At 41.7% G+C, this 19540-nt stretch overlaps 1 protein-coding gene across 3 annotated transcripts in view; it reads left to right on the forward strand.

Moving 5' to 3' along the window:
- Nucleotides 1-19540, forward strand: part of ANO2 (anoctamin 2) — a 348314-nt gene that overhangs the window by 166861 nt on the left and 161913 nt on the right. For all 3 annotated transcript variants that reach the window (XM_066261651.1, XM_066261659.1, XM_066261667.1), the window contains 4 exons: nt 6556-6690; nt 11023-11183; nt 15154-15236; nt 17876-17986. In XM_066261651.1, coding sequence (XP_066117748.1) covers nt 6556-6690; nt 11023-11183; nt 15154-15236; nt 17876-17986 — 490 coding nt within the window. The remainder of the gene's footprint in view (nt 1-6555; nt 6691-11022; nt 11184-15153; nt 15237-17875; nt 17987-19540) is intronic.

Here is a 19540-nt window from a genome sequence, read left to right on the forward strand (position 1 = left end):
GAGAGGGCTGCCCAGCTCCCCAGAGTGAACAGCAGCCGAGAGAGACTTGCGTGGTGGGAAGTGAGTTTAGCCGAGAAGGATGGGTCCTGAGTCCCAGGAACAAAGCCCCAGCCTGCAGCCCCAGAGTCTAGAAGAGGTGTATGGACAGTATTTAGCTGGAAACAAGTCAGGATACTGATTGTGAGAAAAAGACTGATTTCTCAGACCCAGGGATCTTCTTAAAGGGACCTAGCAGAAAACCTCTCTCACAACCACTCACGTGGGGCTCCAGGGGATGGGGAGAGAGGAGAGGACCAGAGTAGCAGGAAGAGAGTGTAATCTATGAGGCACAGGGAGAAACATTTTGAGAGACAGCCATCCTAACCTCTGGGACGAGTCCCTCCCCAAATCTGAAGTGAATATTTCCCCTGGAAACAGCAATACCAGCAAAAGGAAGCAGGAGAGCAGCCAAACAAGCTCTCGCGCAGCACTCAGAGCAAAGTCTCTTAGAAGGAGGGAGCTTTTGGGACTACAGTAGTGAGTCTTAGGGTCTGAACTGCAGCGCCTCCACCCACACAGCTGAGGGCTTGCCTGAGGGCGGGTGGCGGTGGGACGTGGAAGCGCGGTTCTGTTGGCAAAGGCAGAAGCCGGCTGGCCACCACTGAGGCCCAGGTGTGAGCTCAATCTTGCTGGCTGGGGAGGAGGGGATGTGTAAAAGTGGTCAAGCCCAGCTGTGGGCCACCTGCAATCCAGCCTGTGGGGGGGAAGGGCAGGAACCCTGGAAGGGGTGGAGATATGCCCTTCAGCAAAGGCGCAGGAGCGAGGCTTGTGGCCTGACTTGGGAGCCAGCTCCTCCCACAGGGGTGGAGCCAAAAGCCCAGACAGGCGGAGTCCCTCTACTAAGCATGGGCATGCAGTTCTGCCTGGCCTGTGGAGCCAAGGCTTGCAGCCGTCTCATGAGTGGGCTCCTCCTGCAGGGGTGGGGTGGAAGCCCGGAATCAGGTGGAGACCCGCAGCTGAGCAAAGGTGCTCACCTCTGCCCTCAGGGCCGAGCATAACACCACCCGTGGGGACGGGGTGAAGGCCAAGGCCACCGAGGCTTGTACACCCGAGCACGTGATCACAGCAACTTCTCCAGTGGGCAGGCACCAGAAACGCCCATACCTGAATGTCCTAGGCAGCAACAACAGAGGGGGTGGTGGGCCTGCAGACAGACTACACCAAGGGAACACACAGGCCCCACCCAGTGGACTCCAGTGGCCAAAACCCTCTTTTACACAGACAAAATGAGAAGGCAGAGAAATGCAACACAAATGAATCAAGAGAAATCCCCAGAAAAGGACCTGAATGAGTCAGATATAACCAAATTACAAGATGCAGAGTTTAAAATAACGATTGTTAGGATGCTCAAAGATATTAGAACAATAATAGATGGTCATTGTGAACACCTAAATATAGAGATAGCAAATATAAAAAAGGACATTGAAATAATAAAAAAGAATCAGTCAGAAATGACAAATACAATATCAGAAATGAAGAACACAATGGAAGGAATTAAAAGCAGGATAAACAAAGCTGAGAATCGAATCAGTGAGTTAGAGGACAAGATAAATGAAGGCATGAAAGCAGAGCAGAAAAAACAAAGAGACTCAAAAAGTCTGAGGAAACTCTTAAGAGAGCTCTGTGACAACATGAAGAGAAATAACATCCACATCATAGGGGTTCCTGAAGAAGAAGAGAAAGAACAAGGGATAGAGACTTTGTTCAATCATATCATAGCTGAAAACTTCCCTCAATTAAGGCAGGAAAACATCTCACAAGTTCAGGAAGCACAGAGAACTCCATTAAAGAGAAACTCAAAGAAATCTACACCAAGACACATCATAATTAAAATACCAAAGCTAAGTGATAAAGAGAAAATATTAAAAGCTGTTAGAGAAAAAAAGACTATCACCTACAAAGGAACCCCCGTAAGGATGACTTCCAACTTCTGAACAGAAACACTTGAGACCAGAAGGGAATGGCAAGAAATATTCAAAGTAATGCAGAACAAGAGCCTACAACCAAGACTACTTTATCCAGCAAGAGACACACCTTAAAACAAAAGATGCACATAGACTGAAGATAAAAGGATGGAAAATAATATTTCACTCAAATGGAAATGAAAAAAAAGCTGGGGTAGCAATACTTATATCAGACAAAATGGACTTTAAAACAAAAGCTATAGTAAGAGATAAAGAAGGTCACTACATTATGATAAAGGGAGCAATACAACAGGAAGATATAACCGTTATAAATATCTACTCACCTAATATAGGAGTACCTAAATATATAAAGCAGACTTTGATGGATTTAAAGGGTGAGATCAACAGCAATACTATAATAGTAGGGAATTTCAGTACCCCACTAACATCACTAGATAGATTCCCAAGAAAGAAAATTAACAAAGAAATAGCAGACTTAAAGGACATACTAGATCAACTCGATTTAATAGATATCTTCAGAACCTTTCACGCTAAAGCAGCAGAATATACATTCTTTTCAAGTGCTCATGGTACATTCTCTAGGATAGACCACATGTTAGGGCACAAAAGCTGTCTCAACAAATTTAAGAAGATTGAAATCATATCGAGCACTTTCCCTGATCACAGTGGCGTGAAACTAGAAATCAACCACAACAGAAAAGCTGAAAAATACTCAACCACTTGGAAACTAAATAGCATGTTATTAAATAATGAATGGGTTAACATGAGATCAAAGAAGAAATAAAAAAATTCCTAGAAACGAATGATAATGAGCACACATCAATTCAAAATTTATGGGACACAGCAAAAGCAGTCCTGAGAAGAAAGTTCATAGCATTACAGGCATACCTTAAGAAGCTAGAAAAAGCTCAAATAAACAAATTGACCCTGCATCTAAAAGAACTAGAAAAAGAACAGCAAGTAAAGCCCAGAGGTAATAGGAGGAAGGAAATAATAAAGATCAGAGTGGAAATAAATGACATAGAGGCTAAAGAAACAATACAGAGGATCAATGAAACCAGGAGCTGGTTCTTTGAAAGGTAAACAAGATGACTCACCAGAAAATGAGAGAGAGGATTCAAATAAATAAAATTAGAAATGAGAGTGGAGAAATAACAACTGACACAACAGAAATACAAAATATTGTAAGAAAATACTATGAAGAACTGTAAGCCAAAAAACTAGACAACCTAGATGAAATGGACAAATTCCTTGAAATATATAATCTTCCAAAAATTAATCTGGAAGAATCAGAAAACCTAAACAGATGAATTACAAGTGAAATTGAAACAGTTATCAAAAAACTCCCAAAAAAGAGAAGTCCTGGGCCTGATGGCTTCACAAGTGAATTCTACCAAATATTCAAAGAAGAACTAACTCCTATCCTTCTCAAGCTATTTCAAAAAATTCAAGAGGAAGGAAGACTTCCAAGCTCCTTTTATGAGGCGAGTATAATTTTGATTCCAAAACCAGGCAAAGACAACACAAAGAAAGAAAATTATAGGCCAATATCCTTGATGAATTTAGATGCTAAAATCCTCAACAAAATATTAGCCAACCAGATCCAGCAATATATGAAAAAAAATCATACACCATGATCAAGTAGGATTTATTCTTGGGAGGCAAGTCTGGTACAATATTCGTAAATCAATTAATGTGATTCATCACATAAACAAAAGGAAGAATAAAAACCACATGATAATTTCAATAGATGCAGAAAAAGCATTTGATAAAATCCAGCACCCATTCATGATCAAAACTCTCAGCAAAGTGGGAATACAGGGAACATACCTCAACATGATAAAGGCCATCTATGACAAACCCACAGCCAACATCATACTCAATGGGAAAAAAATTAAAAGCAATCTCCTTAAGATCAGGAACAAGGCAGGGGTGCCCCCTTTCACCATTCTTATTCAACATAGTTCTGGAAGTCCTAGCCACAGCAATCAGACAAGAAAAAGAAATAAAATGCATCCAAATTGGAAAAGAAGTAAAACTATTATTATTTTCAGATGATTATGATATTATATATAGAAAACCCTAAAGTCTCAGTCAAAGAACTATTGGACCTGATAAATGAATTCAGCAAGGTGGCAGGATATAAAATTAATACTCAGAAATCAGAGGCATTTTTATACACCAACAATGAACTGTCAGAAAGAGAAATTAAGAGAGCAATCCCCTTCATCATTGCAACCAAAAAATAAAGTACCTAGGAATAAATTTAACCAGGGATATTAAAGACTTGTACTCGGAAAATTATAAAACATTGATAAAAGAAATCAGGAAAGATACAAAAAAGTGGAAGCATATACCATGCTCATGGTTAGGAAGAAGAAACATCATTAAAATGTGTATATTACCCAAAGCAATTTATAAATTCAATGCAATACCAATTAAAATACCAATGACATACTTCAAAGATATAGAACACATATTCCAAAAATTTATATGGAACCAAAAGAGAACACGGATAGCCTCAGCAATCTTGAAAAGGAAGAATAAAGTGGGAGGTATCACACTTTTGGATATCAAGCTATACTACAAGGCCATTGTACCCAAAACAGCTTGGTACTGGCATAAGAATCAGCATATAGATCAATGGAACAGAACTGAGAACCCAGAAATAAACCCACACTTTTATGGACAACTGCTATTTGACAAAGGAGGTAAGAGCATACATTGGAGTAAAGACAGCCTCTTCAACAAGTGGTGTTGGGAAAATTGGACAGCTACCTGCAAAAAAATGAAACTAGACCACCAACTTACACCATTCACAAAAATAAACTCAAAATGGATAAAAGACTTAAATGTAAGCCGTAACACCATAAGCATCTTAGAAGAAAACATAGGCAGTAAGCTCTCTGACATCTCTCATAGCAATATATTTATATTTGCTGATTTATCTCCATGGACAAGTGAAATAAAAGACAGGATAAACAAATGGGACTATATCAAACTAAAAAGCTTCTGCACAGCTAAAGACAATAAGAACAGAATAAAAAGACAAACTACACAATGGGAGAATATATTTTACAATACGTCTGATAAGGGGTTAATAACCAAAATTTATAAAGAACTTGTAAAGCTCAATACCAGAAAGACAAACAATCCAATAAAAAAATAGGCAAAAGAAATGAATAGACATTTCCTCAAAGAGGACATACAGATGGCCAATAGGCATATGAAAAAATGCTCAACATCACTAATCATTAGAGAAATGCAAATTAAAGCCACAATGAGATATCATCTCATATCAGACAGAATGGCGCTCATCAACAAAACAACACAGACTAAGTGCTGGTGAGGATGTGGAGAAAAGGGAACCCTCCTGCACTGCTGGGGAGAATGCAGACTGGTGCAGCCACTGTGGAAAACAGTATGGAGATTCCTCAAATAATTGAAAATTGAACTGCCTTTTGACCCAGCTGTACCATTTTTAGAACACCATAGCACTGTTTGAAAAGAAGAAATGCACCCCCATGTTTATGGCAGCATTGTTCATAATAGCGATGATCTGGAAACAGCCCAAGTGTCCGTCAGTGGACGAGTGGATTAAAAAGCTTTGGTACATATATACTATGGAATACTACTCAGCCATAAGAAATGATGACATCAGATCATTTACAACAACATGGATGGACCTTGATAACATTATACTGAGCGAAATAAGTAAATCTGAAAAAACTAAGAACTATATGATTCCATACATAGGGGGTCATAAAAATGAGACTCAGAGACATGGACAAGAGTGTGGGGGTTACGGGGTGGGGGGAGGAGAGGGAGGGGTTTGGGGGAGGGAAAGGGCGCAAAGAAAACCAGTTGGAAGGTGAGGGAAGACAACTGGACTTTGGGTGATGGGAATGCATCATAATCAAATGTCAAAATAACCTAGAGATGTTTTCTCTGAACATATGTACCCTGATTTATCAGTGTCACTCCATTAAAATTAATTAAAAAATTTTTTAAATAAAAAGTAGCCACAAAAAAATTGTAAGGGAGTTAAAAATACAGAAAGATTAAAAAAAAAGAAGAAATAAAAACCACTCATTTCCTCAGCTGGAGAAACCGTTCTTACTGTTTTATCAAATTTATTCTAGCCATTTTTCTGTGTGTATGTTTGCTGTTTTATGTACATAAGTATATATCCTGGAGTATATAATTTATGGGTTTTGTTTCAATAAGCTAGTTCCAAAAGGTGTGTTTGTCTGTGGGTTAGGAAGTATGGCACTCGTGACAAGATGATGCGTTGTTATTCATGTTTGTCTGGGTGAAGATGACAGAATTTATGGAATATTTTGAGTTTGCTGTTAGGGCTGGTCCTTCTCATAACAATTTCACATGGGCAGCCAGGGCAGGTGTGTATGTGTTATTCCAATGGAATGTCATTCATTTCAGAAAAGACCAGTCCTTGTGCTGAAGTCCCCCTTTCCTCATGTAACGTCCATCACTTTTTATTTATGCTGACCCATCGTCAGGTTTAGAACCGACAGAGATGAGGAGAGTACATATATAATGTTCTTAGTATGCGTTTTCTTTTCTTTTCTAGAAAGTATTTTGGAGAAAAAATCGGACTGTATTTTGCTTGGCTGGGATTATATACAGCGTTCCTCATCCCATCTTCTGTAATTGGGGTGATTGTGTTTCTTTACGGTTGTGCAACCATCGAAGAAGATATTCCCAGGTAAGACAGATTTAAAGAAAAAGCCTCACTTACCATATTAAGTAGTTTGGAGTTCCATGTTAGTTATGAACTCTTTATTAAATATAGGTATTATTTTCACCTAACAGAGGGAGAAATTGATGATAAGTGAGGTCACATAACTTGTCCAACTTCAACAACTAATTGGGTTGAGATGTGACCTCTGTTGCTTTCTACTGCTCCAAATCTTGGCTTTTTCCAGTAGTGTGTGAGGTCTTCCAGGGGGCTCATCTCCCCCCCAGCAGCCTGGGACCTTCACCTGGCCATGTCTTATGAATTCTCAGAAAACACAGCTTCCACATTTCCTTTGCCCAGTTGTGATCCCTAGAGAGCCGGACCTCAGGTTGATCGAAACTGGAAATCCCCATACTGTGCTTAAAGAACCAATGCTGGTAGAGTGGGTGGGGCTTACATCAGGACTTAGAACTTGTGCCTGTGTGGAAATACATATGACAGTGACCACTGCAGCTGAAAATGACTATGGTACATACATGCTGCAAAGACATACATCTATGCAGAGTCACACACGCCTATATATGTGCAGGTGTATAGGCATATAAAATATGATTATTATCGTATTGCCTGTCAGAGTGTGTGATGTTTTAAAAACTATGGGTCGCATAGTGAATTATGGGATTAATTTAGTGATTATCTTGTAAGTGAACTCGAATAAGATAGGAGAGAACAGAATGAAATATAATATCAGTATTCGCCACAAGAAGGAAGTATACATGTGGTTGCATGAGATTTTATTTAGATATATGAGTATGTTTATGGGAAGATGGTATGTATGTATTTTCTTTTTTATATATATATTTTTTTAGATTTTATTTATTAATTTTTAGAGAGAGAGGAGAGAGAGACACAGAGAGAGAAAGAACAGGGGGAGGAGCAGAAAGCATCAACTCCCATATGACCAGGCCCAGGGATTCAAACTGGTGACCTCAACTTTCCAGGACAATGCTTTTATCCACTGCTCTACCACAGGTCAGGCATATATGTACTTTCCTACTGGAATATGATATAAAAATCTTTTTCAAACTATACATCATAGCCTAAACAGTTTGAAATTGACTATTATAAATTAAAATTTTGGTTGTCACTTTTTCAGACTGAGGGTAGGATGTGGCAAATCAAGGTGTATATAATAGAAAAAAATTAATCATATTATGAAGAATGTTTTAAAAATCTACTCATAATTGTATATCCATCAAAGGTCCAACCTGTGCGGGCCTGATGAAAACTCACCAGATATCACTCCTATCAACAAAGGAACGCTCTCCAAATGCCAATACTGAATCTAAACAAATTCACACTCTTTTAGGCTCTGTGTCTGTCAGCTGCTCCTAAACATTATTAAAAACTTGCACTATTCCTGGAATTATTTTTGAGGTTTTTAATTTTGGCATTAAGGTTGGAAATTACTACCTATGTATCACTTTTAAAAACCTTTTTGATTTGAAAACATTCTAGAGGGAGTTGCAAAGATAGAACTGAAGTGTGCAATGTGACAATGTCCCCTTTACCCAGCTTACCCCAGTGATTGTAGCTTATGTAACTACAATATCAAAACCAGAAGATTTACATTACGTGGAACTTGAAATGGTACCCTTTATTGCCGATAACTTTGATATGTGAGATACAAGTATCATTTGTAAGTAATAATTCCATATGTGCATGATACATCTATAGAACTTTTTTCTGCTTACCAAAGGATTGGTTCCATTTGTTAGGCATTTGCTTACATGGGTAAGAAAGACTGGGGCATTAAAAAAAAAGGCTGATTAATCTAAACCATATTGAAAAAAATAGGTTACTTTAGTTCTGAACCTTAATAACAGATGTTCTGTCTGAATTTCCGGAATCATTGCCTCATTACACCTTCTCTCTTTCAGCTAACATAGCTCTGTCTCACCTAACTTGTGGGCAATGAGTCATTCATTAAGAAAACCACTACTTTGTTTTTTTTTCCCCCGTTTTTTTTTTATCAGCCTATGCTTTCTAAAGAAAATGACAGATTGAAGAACTGCACTATTAGATTTATAGCCACAGTTAAGTCTAACTAGAAGTCTGTGGCTTATGCAGCTAGTGAATAATGTAGATGATTTCAGTTCTAGGTGAGCTTCCCTCACCTTTCAGCTATCTAGAGGCAGCCTGTCTTAGAACACAGAGTGGTTTTCGTGTCATCCTGAGGCAGAATTTCTCCAGAATTCTGTTCAAATTGCTTGAATCAAAAGCAACAACAAAACAACCCAACTTGGTACATTAAAAGACTTCTGACACCCCATTTAAATGTTGCGGGGAGTATCCATGCTGCCGTGGCTGCCATTTTGCACAAGTGATTGATGGTTGACTGTGATTCTAAAACCAGTGATTTACATCTGCACCTAGGTTGCAAACTGCTTTGCACCACATTGGCTGCTAATATTTTTTCATTCCTGGCCTTTTAGTACTGACTGGATTTGGTTAGGAGTAGGCTGACTAGGACTTTCCCTCCCCCAATCAATGTGTAAAAAAACCCCTTGAACAACAAAGTCTCTAACACACATGCTTGAAGGGCAGCATTTGAGAATTCAAATGTTCTCAGGCAAGGCTGAAAGCACCGCACTTTATTAGAATTTGTGCAGCCCAGTAATTTTCTGTGTGAATTTGTTTTCCAAGTGGGTACTCTCCTCTTTGAAAGTAACAACTCCTTTTCAACTATGTAGCAAACGCTTAGCTGATCCAGAAAACTTTAAATAAACCTGGTTCTCCAGTGAACAATGAGAACATGCCCAGGTGAAACTAGCACGGCTGAACTTATTAATAAGATATTACTATTTAATACTGTTGATGTGAATGAGTCACTGCTATTGACACTTGCCAGTGGAGAGCTTAGCAGCGAGCCAGTGGAGGGAGTAGGATTTATCCTCAGAGAAGGATTTATCCTCAGAGACCTAGAGTTTCCATTCTCTCACACAGGGGGCCTTTCCCTGCCTCGGACTAACAGCTCATTGAAAACCAGCCTGAAAGCCGGGGCTTGACAGTCAGTGACAGCCCTCAGTAAAACCCTTCAGCTTCTTAATGAAGGAAAGCTAGATCCGCACATCCCTCTGACTTCTGGGCGAAACCTAAGCTTGTTGAGCACACAGGGCACCAGCTTACTCCCCCAGCAGTGGCCTCCCACTTGCCAGCTGTGCTCTGTAGCGCCCTCTGCTGCCTCTTTCCAGAGAAAGCCCAGTTGCGGTTTTCAACGTAGGACACCCCCCCCACCTCCCCATCTCTGTTTCTATTCTGCTATGCAAGAATAGCCATGCTGCATTTTCATAAAATCTCAAGCTCTCCACCTCTTTTCCCCAAACCATGAACTGAACTGTCCGCCCATTCCCCAGGAGGAGGAGCACACACCAGAATGATAAGTTCATTCATTTCCTATCAATATGTGGCATGGAGACATATTGGGAGGTCAGTTAGGGCTGCTAGTTCCTTGGTTCTTATTTACAAGGACTCACATGAGACAAATGAATTGGATCCAGCTAATCACCGAATGAATGAATGAAATTTCAAATCTACTCATCAGCCCACTAAATAGAATCAGTTAGACTGTAGGTGATAGTTATTTGACTCATGCTTCTCTCTCAAAGATCATAGAATCTAGACTGGAAGAATTTACCTTATTCTTTCATTTTCCCTAATGCCAATTCATGTTCATGATAATTCTTATTAGGCTGAGGTTATTAATCCAAATGGTCTTACAGGTGATGCACTTAGACAAGGTCTTCCAGTCCAGATCTGACTCCATTCTTCTTCACATGGCTTCTTCTTCCAGAAGTAAGAGCCTGGGTTGGTCCAGCCACACATTCTTGTTTGTTTCTCTCTGTGACCAGCCTCACACATTTGTGAGACAGATTGTAGGTTTAGGAAGCTAACCTAGGCTTGAATGATGATGATGGAATCTAACTTCAGGCGGGTGATTCATTCACAATTGTTGGTGCTTCCAACCAACCTCATAGACTCCACACATTTTGAAGGGGCTTTAAAAGGCATCATTCAGTGTACAAAACCTTTAACAGATGGTCACTGACTTTCTGTTGGGACACTTGTAATAACAGGGGCTCCACACCTCAAAAGGTGGCCCATCCGTTTTTGGGGGACAAAATACAAGAATGACATTCTCAAGGTGAAAAATCTAATCCCACCTTCTTCAACATACCTCATGTGTAGAGTTGATAAGCTCAGCCATGGATTCAGAAGTGGAGGGTGTTTTGGAGTTGATTTGTTTGGGGTGGGTCCTGCATGAGTTCCACCTGACCCAGTGGCCTTTATCTATTACAGCAAAGAGATGTGTGACCAGCAGAATGTCTTCATCATGTGTCCCCTATGTGATAAGTCTTGTGATTACTGGAACCTCAGCTCAGCCTGTGGCACGGCACGGGCCAGCCACCTGTTTGACAACCCTGCCACGGTCTTCTTCTCCATCTTCATGGCTCTATGGGGTAAGTGGCTGTCATGCAGCTTGCTTATATGAGTGATACCTTGAAATGGGTACAATGGCCACCATGCTCTAATGGCTCTATCCTTCAGTTTACTTCCTTTAGCATTTAGTCCTTGTATCTTCAAGAAGTATTTTAAGGACAGTAGATTCATCTCTTTTACTCATATATGTGCCTAGAACTAGGGATATTCTCATGGCTTTATATATATGATTTTAAAAAGATATAGTAGACACCTGACCAGGCAGTGGTGCAGTGGATAGAGTGTTGGACTAGGATGCAGAGGGCCCAGGTTCGAAATCCCAAAGTCACCGGCTTGAGCATGGGCTCATCCAGCTTGAGCGTGGGGTTGCTGGCTTGAGCGTGGGATCATAGACATGACCCTATTGTCACTGGCTTAAGCTCAAAGGTCAATGGCATGAGTCCAAGGTTACTGGCTTAAGCAAGGGGTCACTCACTCTGCTGTAGACCCCCCAGTGAAGGCACATATGAGAAAGCAATCAATGAACAACTAAGGAGCTGCAATGAAAAATTGATGCTTCTCATCTCTCTCCCTTTCTGTCTGTCTGTCCCTCTCACTGTCTCTGTCACACAAAAAAAGATATAGTATGTCTCATATATGATTTATTCAGAATTTGAACCAATGCATATTTTGAAAACCCCTAGCATACCCATAAGGCACCTCCAGGAATATCTACTAAGACATGTAAACTCATAGATACCACTCAAAATAATAATCAGAGTGGTGGAATCATGGCTGTGGTCACAGAGTTAGCTGATGGTAAAGGTGGGGCTACACCTGGCTTCCTGATTCCAGGTTTAGTTATTTCTAAGACCATGAGTATAGACTGTAGAGATTTTACTTAATACCACAGTGGTGTTTTCAACATCCCCATCAAAGGGACTTGTGAAAGAAAGAACAAAGAGTTCCTTCGTTCTCCTTCTCCTCCATTCCGCCCCCCCAACTCCTCCTAGACTATCAGGATAATAAACTTTTTCTGGGTCATAGCCATCTGAACACACACACACACACACACACACACACACACACACATACATACACACACTATTTTCACAAACTGGGATAACCTGGAATAACAACCTTGCAACTGAATACTTCCAAGAAGGCACAGCCAGGCATATTAAACAAGGGACAAAGTCAACATGTTCCAGCCCATCTTGAGTATCCACCTGCTTTTTACTCATCACGGAAGTGCAAGCTCTTAGCTCTCCCATTGGATCACGGACCAGCAAGACCACACTGCTGCTTCTAGATTTATCACTGACTCTGTGGGGCCTGGAGGACCTGCCAGGATGGGGCCATGAGTCACAACCCTGGAAGTGTGAGGAGAAGGAGACAGGGAGAGGTCCGTCTGGCCAGTGGAGAAGAACTGAGCACAACTGTCCTCTGTTCCCTGTGGGGACCTCTACTTGGGTGGAGATAGAGCCTAACTGGAATGATTCCCTTATTCCTAGGCCACTAAGGACAATTTCCAGGGACACTCTATTCTCAGAGAGTAGAGCTGCTGCCCAGGGCACATAGACAGTGGTCAGTTCATGAGAGTGGGGACAGGGAGCAGGAGGAAATGGCACTTGTGACCTTATAGCTCTGGAAATGTTCACAGGAAGAGTCAGTAGAACAAACTGAAACTGAAGTTTGTTGCCTGTGAAGTCACAGGCAGCTCTATCTCCTTGTCAAGCAAAGGTATCTTGTAATTACTCCAAAATCCACTTGAACTGATTTGGAATTCAGAATATGCAATCATTTTTTTATATATATATTGCAGTCCTAATGCCATTAATTCGCCTTGCAGGTATTACGATGACCAAATGGCTGCAGCTTTAGTAGCACAGGGTCCATAACTTGGACGGGCTGCATAATTCTGTGTTGTAGGGAAACTCGGTTGTCAGTTTTCCTTGCCCACTTTCAAGCCCCAACAACTGCCTCCCTCTTCTTTCTCAATAGCTGTGATGGACAGATACCTCTTCCGTCTCCAATACTTTGCTACTCCCTCCCTGGCTTCTCTCTCTTCCTCTCATATCACAGTGTAGGGAAAGCAAAAAGGGTGAGACTGTCAGAGCTTCTTGAAAAAAGGTAGGGTTTTGTTTTGTTGTTTTTCTAACAGCCTCGCTGTGTTTTATGTGATTGTATATTTGGTTACAGCAGCCAAGAGCCCCTGGGCATGATTGCTTACATGTTCCAATTAAAAATAATAGTAATGCCTCTCATTACCATGATTATTATGATCAGTGGTGCTTGGCTGGGCCCGGGCCCAGGCCTGCCAGGAATAAGGCTGGGAAGAAAACGTGGTTCTCCGCAGAGAAAGACTCAGGCTGTTACGGAGTGGGAGTGCTGAGTGGGGTGCACGGAAGGGACTAGCAGGAGGACCTGGGCCTGTCAGAGCCTTCAGGCCCAGCCCCTCTGCTCTTCTGGCCTCAAACTCCAGAGAACTTTTGAAAGAGACTGATGCCCTATTAAAAAAACAAAAAACAAAAATTAAAGGGACAGGATTTCTAAACTCTTTTTTTATGACCAGGGGACTGCTTGCTGTGAATGTCAGTCTATCCCTTCCATCTATGAATCCTATCGTAAGCCAGTGTGGTCAGGTGTGCAGGGTCCCAATAGCCAGAGAGAACTTAGGCCATAATAAAGTCTTGGTGGAGGGGGAGGGTCGGAGGGGATGTTGGCATCCTTCCTCTCCCGATCCCTTCTTTACTGCCTGAATGCTATTGTTCTTCAAGACTTAGTTCAGATACCTTCTCTAGCAGCTAACACACCCTCTCTTGCATGTCCCCAGCTTTTTATCTATGTCTTTCTTAAGGCCCGGACACTCTGTGCCTTGTGTTGTAGCTATTTACAGTCTTTCCCCATGGACTGTAACCTGAGAGCAACATCCGTGTTTAAGAGTTATCTCACCTCCTTCATAATGCTTAGAACAGTGTTTTATAGATTGCAGATACCTTAGTCAGGCCTAGTTCTTTGTTCAGGATTAAAAATTCATTCACGTTTGCTCAAATAACAAGAGATTTGTTGTGAGAAGGCAAGAAGCTAGCTCAGGGCCGCAGGAAATAGAGCCAGGCTGCCAGGGCACTGGAGCTGGAGTTGCTCTCAGAAACCACGGCCCCTTCTCCTTCTTTCAGGTGCTGCTTGGTTTCTGCCTTCTCTGCTTTTTTGTGTGTGTCTCTTGGTTTCATTTTTCAAAAGAGAGACTCTGGTCCATTGACCAGCTCTAGCTCAGGTGTTCAATCCTGGTATCATAAACGATAGGTGGAGGGTAGAGGGCGTTGGTCTTTTTGGAGCATGCTGGACTGGCCCTTCATGGGGCTATAGTTGGAGCAAAGTGACTGATGTGTAGTTATGGTAGGCATTCAACAAATATTGGCTAAAAAAGGAACAAATGAATGAATGCCACTTAAGAGAGATTAGTCTATCAGCTGCCTGCAAGATGGGTTGGAAGGCTGAGACCCTGGAGTCAGATAGAACTATTAGGAGACTGTTATATAACCTCAGAATGTGATTAATGTGATTATTAGGGGCCACAGAAGGGAAGTGGTGTTGGGGAAAGAAAAAAAAAGAGAAAGAAGTGAGAGTGTTGAGAAAAATTCAGGAAAAAAGAACATGTGCATAGGCATAGTGAGGTTTGTCAAAAAAGACTTCAAACTCTCATTCTTCTTTTTTTTATTCTGCCATCCTTCCTCACTTCTTGAGATTAATGGTTACACATTGATCTTCTTCTAATCTAGAAGTGGGGAATTGTGTGTGTGTGTGTCCCTTTAAATATATCTACTTTGCTCCTAAGGGTGTGGAATATTTAGAACATTTTCAGATAGAAGTAGGAGGAAGGGAATAAATGCTTTAAAGAATGCTCCTCAGTTTGAATTCTGTAAGTTTATTCTTCACCACCACTGGTGACTCCAAAGAGTACTCAAATCCATTCTTTAAAATTAACAGAATTTTATTGTTCCTTTTAAGCTACCATGTTCCTCGAAAACTGGAAGAGATTACAAATGCGGCTGGGCTACTTCTGGGACCTGACTGGTATAGAAGAGGAAGAAGTGAGTTCTCTTGCATGCTTCTTTGGGCCCTTGTTTTGCTTTGACCCTGAAAATAGACTATTTTGAGTGAAGTAACTACTTATGTGGACTGTCACAGCAGCCGGTCACTGGCCAGGTCTCACTGTGGCAGCTTTTCTAGCTTGACTTCATGGGCTAAACCATGGTTGATATGTATGGAATCTTCAAACTTCCTCTCTATTCTTGAGCTGTAAGACCTAGTTCTGGTAGGTGGCCAAATGTCCCAGGGCCCCTCTCTGAGAAAAGAAATGGCACAAGGGACAAGCTTTGTGGTATCCTTGAGATTTCACTCAACATACTTCTGTGTCCCAGGTCACTGGTTCTAATGAGCATAAATACAGAGGCTAGGAATTGCTCCTAGAATAGGAAATGTCAGAATGCCTCTGTGAACCTACTGAAGGTCAAAGAAGAGGCATGGGTACCAGATGCTGGTTGTCTTGATGCCTATGGAAGAAGAAAATCACTAGACCTCTACAGCGTAAGCCAGTGGACCATGTGAACTGGTGCGTGAGCTAAGGGGAAAAGGTAGATTCTTCTAGAATCTAGTTTGATGGATAGATGGTACAGAATCAGGCAAAAGTAGGTTTACAGTTGCGAGTAAGTGAAACACAGAGTTTTTTCTTGTATTATTTTTATTAATTACTATATTATATATTTTCCATAAGAACAACTATAAACCCACTTTTGCCCCACACTGTATTTAAAGGATGAAATCATGATGATGGCGACTTGACAAGGAACAGTGTGACATGATTGCTCACAGTTATCTATTCCCACATGATGCCATTGATGGAAGAGCAAACGCCAATATCAGATAGGTGCTCCAAAATTGTGGGCACTGTAAATATGGTGCTGGGGAAAGTGTCTAGAAGGACCAGGAGGCACTTTTAAGTCCTGAGTACCCACTTGAAAAGATGGCCACAAGCAATATGGCGGCTGCACAGAGAGCAAGCCTTTTCCGCACTTCTCTACAGTAGCTGATGTGCCTTGCCTTGGGCACAGGACCTCTGACTTTGTAGCCTGGATGTTTTATGGCCAAACAAGTGAAATCCTCACTTTAGTCTTGTTCTCGAGCCTGTGTGGTTCCCCATGTCTGTGGTGTGACATGATTTCTTCTCCTGAGTGCTCTAATTAGTCAGCTTGCCTTTGAGCATATGGGCATGGTAATGTATTGAGTACATATGCTCACTCTATCCAGTCCTTTGCATTAAGCATATGCCCTGAGACTAACAGCATCGTGGATTCCATGACAAATGAGAGAATATACATATGGGTTCTGTCTGCAGAGAGAATGGAGTATTCAGATGAGGCTGCATTCTCTAAAAGGTCTCAGGGGCACCTAGAGCCTGAGTGGCAGGAATTAATCGGACAAGAAATCCCACTGAGCTGAAGATAGCCCCACTTTTGAGCCAAAGACTTTTAAGGTCTGGCAGATCTCCCTTCAACAAGCACAAACAGGACCCAAAGAAGTCTTTCATCAAGTCCAGCTGATCCCACAGGGAGGCCTCCTAGGTAGGAGCTGTACTGATCCAGGGGGGTGACTCTTGGATCCAATTGTTTCTCAGAGATTGGGTGGTGATAGTGGGCCTTAAAAACACTTGAATAGCATCACCTCCTGTTGTATTGGTTATGTTTATTAGTCACATGCATGTCTTCTCCTCTCCAATATCATGGCATGTCTTGGGAAAGCCAAAAACAGGCCAGGAACCTAGATTGTTGGCTTCTGGAATCTCTGATGGAGTTATAATCCCTGAACTAGAAGTTCTGGGTAAATGATGCAGGAATATGAAGTTCTCACACCTGTAGATATTTGTCCTTGGATGCTGCCGGGAAAACCTGCCAATGAGGCCAGGCGTACACTGTTCAATTCTTGAAGTCAGTCATGCGTCTTCCTACTCCAGCATCTGCCTTGGTTTGACCATAGTCTTCTTGATTACTTAGGCGTGCTTTCCCGTGCCTGGTGACTCACCATTTGCATTTGTATTGCTGAATGGCTCAGTGATGTCTCTTGAGCACTGGTGTACTTGCCAATGAGTTAATCACTGAGGCTGTACAGGAAACAGGTCCAGGCAAGTGAGTTTTAAGATTCTCTGTGGCCACCTTTAACTTTGATTTTTTATTAGTCGCCATTTTAGCTTGTAGAATAATGGAACAGGAAGGAAGTTTTGTTGTTGCCCTAACTCCCAGCTGTGGGACACATCTGTTTCTCCAGCTGGGATCTGGCTCATTACAACTTAATGTTTGAGGTCTGAGGATAGTTGGTGGGATGAACAGATGCATCCTTCTGCCTCTGGTCAAATGGCTATACAAAGTATGTGGCTTCTCTTTGTATCAGCTGCTGAGTTAACATTTCCTTTCTCCTTTTTCAACACCGGCGCCACCCCCAGGAACGTTCTCAGGTTTGGTTTTCAGTGTGGTAACACGTGTTCTGTGTCCCCTCTCTCTCCCACATTGTGTTCCTGGTCTAGACTCCTAGACTGTAAGTGGTCTGGCAGTTCATGTCCAATAGAATCTGATCCTGAGTCCTGACTTTACTGTACTTGTGATGTCTGGTTGCAACCCACAGACCAAGGTCATTCTTCTGCCTGCTTACTAACCAGTCTTTGACTCTTGGGTTGTAGGAACACTCCCGGCCTGAGTATGAAACCAAAGTTCGAGAAAAAATGCTAAAGAAGAGCGACAAATTGGTTGTCCAGAAGCTGGGGACCAACATGACTGAACATGAGGATGAGGTAAGATGCTGGTGCTGTTGCTCACTATCTTTATTTCTTAAGGTCCTGTTGTCATGCCATCAGGAACTCCTACATGGACAGAGATGGGGCTGTGAGCAGGGGTTGACAGGGGTGCAACCAGATGGAATGACAGCATGACATCTCTGACTGTCTGCAGTCAGAGCTCATGGGTAGCAGGCTTTTGCCATGACTTAATTTGTCTTTCTTTCCTGGGTGGTATTTGGACAATATCATAGAGCAGGGTGGAGAAGAAGGAAACAGCTGTCAGGCCTGGTTCCTCCGGACTCCATCACCGAGATACCTAGCAATAACCACCGCCACCATACCAACCAGCACCATGACAGCTGACCCTTATCGAACACTTGCTCTAGGCTGGGCACTGTTCTAAGTGCCTTGTATTATTTTATTTTCATAATAAATTTATAAGGTGGATACTATTATTTTGTAAATTAAAGCTAATAAAAAAATTAAGTCATTTGCCAGAGGTCACCCAGCAAGTAAATAGTGGGTGGATGTGGAATTCCATCTCAGGTCCATTGCTGACAGTCTGTATATCTAACCACTTTGCACACTGCCTTTCAAGTGCAGTGGGGAAGGCAAAGGTTAAAGCAAGAAATGGCTCTTAGAGCCCACAGAGGCAAATTCATGCCTGCGTTTGCTTGAGCTACTCATATAATGTTCCTTTCATTTCATCTCTGGTTAGGCCTCCAAAAGTAGGAATGGGATGGTGGACATGTCTTCTGAGTCAGGTTTCTGAGTTTTATGGTGACATTCAGACATGGAAACAGGGCTTCAGAATCTGGGCTGTGCTCAGTAAACACAGTGTGTGTGAGGTGGGAACAATGTGGGGGCTCTGCTTTGGCAGGGCCTGTCTCCTCTGAGTGCCATCCCCTCTTTGAAAGTCTGTGTGTGTGTGTGTGTGTGTGTGTGTGTGTGTGTTTATGTCTTTCCTAATCTGGTTCCCGAAAAAAATCAACAAGATTGAAAATCTGTTGTTTATGCACACGTCTTTTCTCCATCTTGGATTTGAATTCAAATTTTATTTAATTTTACATTCTTTAAGTTGAAACCCTTCATGTTAACATGCAAATTTATTCCGGCATCGAAACAGAAGAATGTGTTGTTTTTGAGCCCAGAACACTGGCTTTTTTTTTTTTTTTTTGCTTTTTTGCTTTAAAAAAAAAAAAAGAAAACAGGAGTTCTAAGAGGAAGAGGGCGGCCCTTTGAGTTATTTTTTTTCCTACACAAAAAGTCAAGTCCAAGACCACCAGTTATTCAGGGAAATAATGAATTCATTCTTAGGAAAGACTAATCATCACCACCACCCTCATCTGAAAGCAAGCATTCTGTGTCCTGTCAGCTTCTGCAGCTCCACGCAGCCTTCCTTCTCCACCCCAGAGCAATATACAATGGGTAATTTTATGGAAATCACATGTAACTTTATTGACCACTGACTCATTTAACTTTAATTCCATAGACAGGAATGCCAAGGAGCTGGAATTGCGTACATTGAGGCTGTGGTTCTAATACAAACATTGCTTGGATATATATACA

This window comes from Saccopteryx bilineata, chromosome 1 (assembly GCF_036850765.1).
Source record: "Saccopteryx bilineata isolate mSacBil1 chromosome 1, mSacBil1_pri_phased_curated, whole genome shotgun sequence".
In the NCBI taxonomy this organism is placed as follows: Eukaryota; Metazoa; Chordata; class Mammalia; order Chiroptera; family Emballonuridae; genus Saccopteryx; species Saccopteryx bilineata.